The 6,467-nt window shown below is 50.6% G+C and overlaps 1 protein-coding gene across 1 annotated transcript in view; it reads left to right on the top strand.

Moving 5' to 3' along the window:
- Positions 1-3,179: 3,179 nt before the first annotated feature.
- The window catches only part of LOC119317413 (homeobox-leucine zipper protein ROC5-like), a 6,868-nt gene continuing 3,580 nt past the window's right edge, over positions 3,180-6,467 (top strand). Inside the window, exons 1-6 of the mRNA XM_037591863.1 lie at positions 3,180-3,713; positions 3,803-4,041; positions 4,144-4,261; positions 4,341-5,054; positions 5,163-5,264; positions 5,369-5,596. Coding sequence (XP_037447760.1) covers positions 3,612-3,713; positions 3,803-4,041; positions 4,144-4,261; positions 4,341-5,054; positions 5,163-5,264; positions 5,369-5,596 — 1,503 coding nt within the window. The 5' untranslated portion in view covers positions 3,180-3,611. The remainder of the gene's footprint in view (positions 3,714-3,802; positions 4,042-4,143; positions 4,262-4,340; positions 5,055-5,162; positions 5,265-5,368; positions 5,597-6,467) is intronic.

Genomic DNA, 6,467 nt, shown 5'->3' with positions numbered 1-6,467 from the left:
ACTCGAGAGATTCTAACTTGTCCGTTATTTGGACAACCCAGGGACCCCCTTTATATACTAGTCGGGTCCCCGATTTTACAAGATAGCTCGGGTTCTACCCAAAGTAGGAGTCCTATGCCAAGTCCTTCGTGTCTTCCAAGTATGGATGGCTCCACCTTGAAGGCAGATCCAGGAAAGCTGACTCTCATCTGATTGGGTCGGGTTACCTTCCAGCCCACCCTTGGCCTCCTGGGCCTGGCGGGTTTACATCTTGGGCTTCCTAGTTGGGTTTCCTCTGCCGGTAATATCCCCAAACACCTGCTGAAACCACTCGGTGAGACTGATCAGTACAAAAGGTTTGAACTTTAGGCGTTTTGCTGAGACCGGGTGAAAACGCCTGGTGGCTCCGAGTTGTGATGACCTAGGCACTTTCCACATTTTGGCGTCACCAACTGAAACCATTCAGAAATTCCGAATGAATTTCAGCTGGCAACAGAAGGTTGGCAAGTGCTCTTCGGTGGGCCGAAGTTCTAGGGTTTTAGGTAACGACTATGTCATGAATGGCTCGGTGACTCCAGGTGTATCCAGTTCATCGAGTCTGAGTTTCACTTATGGTTTGTGTCATAGTGGAATGTGGGGATTTGAATGAGGCTTTTGGAGCTTGGTCTCTAGGCACTTGAGAAGTGAGCCCATGATCACAACCTCATCCCATTTTGGTAGTATTGGCATACCTATGGACTCAATTTGATCTTGGATCACTTAAGCATAAAATGAAGTCTTGAGGCTTGGCCAACGCTTGTCCTTAGCATTTTGAGGGGTCCACTTCACTTCCTACAGTTGTGCCTAAGTTGAACTTATCCTGAAATGTACTCAAGGAAAACATTAATCCAGCAATATGTATGTTGACATGAATTACCAAAACCACCAAGGGAGTGGATGTGCTTTTAGTTGATCAACCACCAAAGTAACAAATGTACCCCCATTGGCTTGTAGGATATGCTCTTTGACCAATTGCAACCATAGAACTACATTTGCCATGGAAATGCATCGAAGGGACCTCTACCCATAAGGTAGAATGCACCCCATGAAGTTTGAAGCAGGATTCACACCAAGTGAGCCACAATTTTGGGTTGGTTCCATCAAATTGGGAAAAACTTTTTGCAAATATGATGTGCCTAGTGCGCTATCACTGCCATACGATACCTCTAACTAGAAATTTTCTAATGAGGAAGTGTCAGTTGAAGGAGATGATGGAGAGGACTAGATCATACCCTTGGCCGCAGGAGGTGCCGAGGACATTGAGTCCACGACGGCCTTCCCCAGTTCCTTTGATGCACTACAGTGGCCAGTGGGCCCGAGGTTGGTGTCACGGGACATAGACCCATGATGTCGCCACCGGCACTGGTGCGCACCTAGGGTGCCGGCACCAACCCCTCACGTAAGCCGACCAACCTCCTTGCGCAGGTCTACCACCATCTTGTCCAAGTCGGCGACCTTGGTGTCAATCTCCGGCCGCCACTCATCGAAGGCGAGGATAGAGTCGTGGATCCCTTGCTTGAGCTCCTCCTTGAGGCCTAGTAGTCCCCGACCCAGCGGCGCCTTGTTGCGGATCGCCGCCCCCTCCTCATATTCCTTTATGGCCTCCACAAATTTGGCGATTTGCTCCTCCATGGAGTCAATGCGCTCACTCGTCTTCCAACGCGTTTGGTGGTGGCGGTCCAGCGTGGGTGGCGGCGGTAGTATGGCTTGCCTTAAATACCAACTGATAGGATCACACTAGTCTCTCGCTGATGTATCGATTGATAAGTAGTAATATTATCCGGAATTACAAGATTGAGGAGGAAAGAAGAGAGAATCGGGAAAGGGGATGAGGGAGTAGGTGAGGAAGAACAACCAACCGCCAATCTCATCGATGCCCTGGTACTCTGCTAGAGCCTGCATATATGATGGCCCCCGTGGATGCTGGGCCTGTCGGTTACGACATCCACTCATCGCATTGTACCTTGGGATCTCCTGTTCCCCCAGACCTTCTTTGTGGACGGATGGCAAGTGGGGTCCCTAATAATTATTTGTGGAAGGAAATTTATACCATAATCAATTTTTACCTTAACAGGTCACGTGACAAACTATTTATCACATACTCCTTCTACCCTATCATATACTCAACAAAACAACCAATCTATTTATTAGTCTTAACTAGCATTTGGTAAATCGACACCTTCTCCTTTTATCCGGCAACCGCCTCAGCATTATCCCTTCCCGACCATTGTCACTCCTATCCTGTCTCTTCGCCCGCACGCCGCAGCTGTCATTACGTTGACTCCCAAGCTTTTGTTTTAAATAGTTAGACCGACATTACGATACCGCCAACAAAATTATGAATTATCCATCGCCCGCCGCCACGAACAACGCTGTCTCGCCCTATCACAACCATTGCTTGATTCAGCTCGTCAGACATGCTCTACGCCGTGTCGAGACTTGGGAAGAAAGAGAGAGTCAAGAAGACGCGTGTCCATGAATAGGAGATTCCTCATCACTAATAAGATATCCGAATAAATCTGATTTACTCCAGATCGCCTGGGAGAGCTGCCACAGACGGTCTGAAAAATCATTCGCACCGTCACGTTATTATTATTAACATTAACAAAAAAATAATTCAAGCAACACAGTTAGTGAGCAGCCCACGGATGAAACGGAAACGGGTTCACCAGCCCCGGCACGCAAGCAAAGGAGCCGGCGCGCCGGTCGGGCCAGAGGAGCTAGCAGCAGACGACGCCGTGGAGGCGGGGACGAAACGGGCCCGGACCGGGCGCAAGAAAGTAAGGGCATGTACAATGGTGCTATCTTAGGAGTACCACGTAGGATTAATGATGAGGTGGAGGAGAGAGAACTCAAAAAAAAGGTTTGTCTTCTCTTATTTAAGATAAGACATGAGATGATCTCTTAGCACAATTTGTCTCACCATGTTTTAAGGAATGACTAGCTATTGAAGATAAGGTTAAGATATAACCCATTGTAGACATACTTTTTTGTCATCTCTAAATTACATGCAAAACTTAAGATAAGACTGTTTTATCAACCATTGTACATGCCCGGCGGAAGGCAACAAAAAACAGGCACCGCACCGCCCGTTTGACTGCGCTGCATCAGCGTCAGCGCCTCGCGTTTCTCCCCACCCTTTTTCCGTGCGTCCACACCCGGGGAGTCCTCCCCCCATCGCTCTCCTCGTATCGTCGTCTTGCCATTTTGACCCTCCCGTCCCCTTCCCATCCCCCCGTGCATAAAGCTTTCTTTAATCGCCGGCTCTCGCTCGCTCGCCCTCGCCTCTCCTCTCCTCTCCTCCCCTCCCTTATTCTAATCCTCTCTTCGCCGTGGAGGGTTAGGGTTTTGAGGAGGAGCCTAATCTCGCAGGAGTAGCAGTGGTAGTAGAAAGAGGGTGGCCGAGGCGAGGCAGCGGGGCGGGTCTCTCTCTACCTCCACCCCGTCCAGAGCCGCACGCAGCCGAGGATTCGGGTCGTGAGGTGTGCAGATCCAGGGCGCAGGCCCTTTTTGGGACGCAGGATAGAGACGGTGAAAAGGCGACGCGGGTCTGCACTCGTGCCGTGTCTGCTCATCCCGGGGGACGTGGGAGGATGAGCTTCGGGGGCCTCTTCGACGGCGGCGGCGGAGGCGGCGGCATGCAGTTCCCTTACGCCGGCGCCTTCTCGTCCTCGCCCGCGCTCTCCCTCGGGCTGGTACGTCGTCACGGCCGGAACGCTATTTCGCTTTGCTTCGCTTTGGCGCGGTGGGTGATTGGTAGAGTTTTTTGTTTGTTTGTTTTCAGGACAACGCCGGCGGCCGAGACGGCGGCATAGGCGGGCGGATGTTTGCTGACGGCGCGGGCGGCGCGATGGCCAGGGACGCGGAGGCGCAGAACGACAGCCGGTCGGGGAGCGACCACCTGGACGCCATCTCCGGCGTCGGCGACGACGACGACGACGCCGAGCCCAGCGGCAGCAACCCCCGCAAGCGCAAGAAGCGCTACCACCGCCACACGCCGCAGCAGATCCAGGAGCTCGAAGCGTAAGAGCCACCGCCCAAAGCTATTTGCATCCACCTTCTCTCTCCGCCTTTTTCCTCTTGTCCTCTCATGCATGGGTTCGTCGTCCTCTCCGCCTCGTGTAGGCTGTTCAAGGAGTGCCCCCACCCGGACGAGAAGCAGCGCGCCGAGCTCAGCAAGAGGCTCTCCCTGGACGCGCGGCAGGTCAAGTTCTGGTTCCAGAACCGCCGCACGCAGATGAAGGTAAGTAGATTTACCATCCGTGATCCATTTCTCATTTGGTGGTCTCGTGCGAATCCTGACGCGTCGTTTCCGCGCCCAGACGCAACTGGAGCGGCACGAGAACGCGCTGCTGAAGCAGGAGAACGAGAAGCTGCGCACGGAGAACCTGACCATCAGGGAGGCCATGCGCACCCCAATGTGCGGCGGCTGCGGCAGTCCGGCCATGCTTGGGGAGGTCTCCCTGGAGGAGCAGCACCTGCGCATCGAGAATGCACGGCTCAAGGACGAACTCAACCGTGTCTGCACCCTCGCCACCAAGTTCCTCGGCAAACCCGTGTCCCTTCTGTCACCACTCCAGCTGCAGCCACACCTGTCGATGCCCCTGCCGAACTCCTCACTGGAGCTAGCAGTCGGGGGAATCGGCGGCATAGGGTCTATGCAGCCTTCGATGCACGGTATGATGAGTGAGTATGCCGGGGGTGCCTCGAGCTCCATGGGCACCGTCATCACACCAGCACGGGCCACCGGGTCTGCTTTAGCATCGATGGTGGACATTGACAGGTCTGTGTTCTTGGAGCTTGCAATCAGCGCAATGGATGAACTTGTCAAGATGGCACAGACCGATGATCCTTTGTGGGTTACGGGATTGCCTGGTTTCCCGGACAAGGAGTCACTCAACTTTGAGGAGTATCTCCACTCCTCCCAGCATTGCATTGGCATGAAGCCTGTTGGATTTGTGTCTGAGGCCTCTAGGGAGTCCGGCCTGGTCATCATCGACAATAGTGTTGCCCTTGTAGAGACCCTAATGGACGAGGTTCGAGCTCATACTTTTTCCCCTTCATACATTTGTTCCTACTTATAGAAGGTGGTTATATTATGCTTAGTATGCTGATGTTGCTCCATTCATTTGATCATTTCACAGAGGCGGTGGTCCGACATGTTCTCGTGCATGATTGCTAAGGCCACAATCCTTGAGGAGGTGTCTAACGGCATTGGTGGAAGCAGAAATGGAGCGTTGCTGCTAGTAAGTGCCTAACAGTCCCCAGTGCCCATCGTATGCAAGGAGTGTCGACACATGTGACCTCTGAGTCTGAGTTGCTAATTTTTACTTGTTTTTTCTTGCAACAGATGAAGGCTGAGCTACAGGTGCTCTCACCTCTGGTCCCCATAAGGGAGGTTATTTTTCTCAGGTTTTGCAAGCAGCTGGCTGAGGGTGCCTGGGCAGTGGTGGATGTGTCCATTGATGGGCTGTTGAGCAATCAAAATTCTGCTACGACATCCGCAGGTGCAAACTTGAAGTGCAGGAGGCTACCTTCCGGCTGTGTGATGCAAGACACTCCCAATGGCTACTGCAAGGTAATAACAAGAACACAAGATCCATCTTACATGTTTTCTTTATCAAATAGTTCTCTTCGATTGCCCTTTGCATTTTTTTGAGGAATTGAAAATGATTATTTTGATGGGTAAAGTTAAGTTATCTGTCTCTTTAGTGCAAAGAAACGTTGGCATATTCAAAACGAACATTATGATCACTGTAGTTTGCGACTGGAACTTTTGCATGAAAGTAACTGGTCAAAGTTTTCCGGGGGCATTAGTAGTAACCATGTTACTTCCACTACTTCTCCACTACCACTGTACCTTCTCTTAGAATTTGGGGAGAGTGGCGTTGTTTTCGGAAGTGTTTGTTTTATCTTGCTGATTAATTTATAATGTGATTTGATGATGCCCATGCAACATAGTGTTCACAAGTCAAGGCCTAATTGATTAGTTAGGGTCATGAACCCACCACCCACATAAAGAAATCAATTGGTCAACGAGGAGATGGATTAAACAAGCTACCCGGAGTAATTAAACATTTCTGTGGATCCAACACAATTACCCAAGCATATTGATCTGCTTGTTTAATTGAACCACCAACTTTTCTAGGGGATTAGATGCTTCTACCCCTTGGATGGAGCACCTTGGGTAACTTATTGTCCTGTATTTTTTCAAGGTGTTCCTGACATGTTGAAATCTGCGACACTTGCTCATTTCCTTTGTTATGTCTGTGTGCCTGAGCTTTGCACAGATCTTGAGACATTCTTAATATGTGGACCTGATTAAGGAAACTGATTTGCTTTAAAAACTGGTTGTGCACAAGTGAGAAATAACTCGTTTTCTTGTGAAAACACAATGATAGATCTCTTTTATTAGTTTGTTGAAGTAAATAGTAGTCCTGTGAGTTATG

This window comes from Triticum dicoccoides, chromosome 6A (genome assembly GCF_002162155.2).
Source record: "Triticum dicoccoides isolate Atlit2015 ecotype Zavitan chromosome 6A, WEW_v2.0, whole genome shotgun sequence".
NCBI classification, from domain to species: Eukaryota; Viridiplantae; Streptophyta; class Magnoliopsida; order Poales; family Poaceae; genus Triticum; species Triticum dicoccoides.
This window is presented reverse-complemented; position numbering and strand designations above follow the sequence as displayed.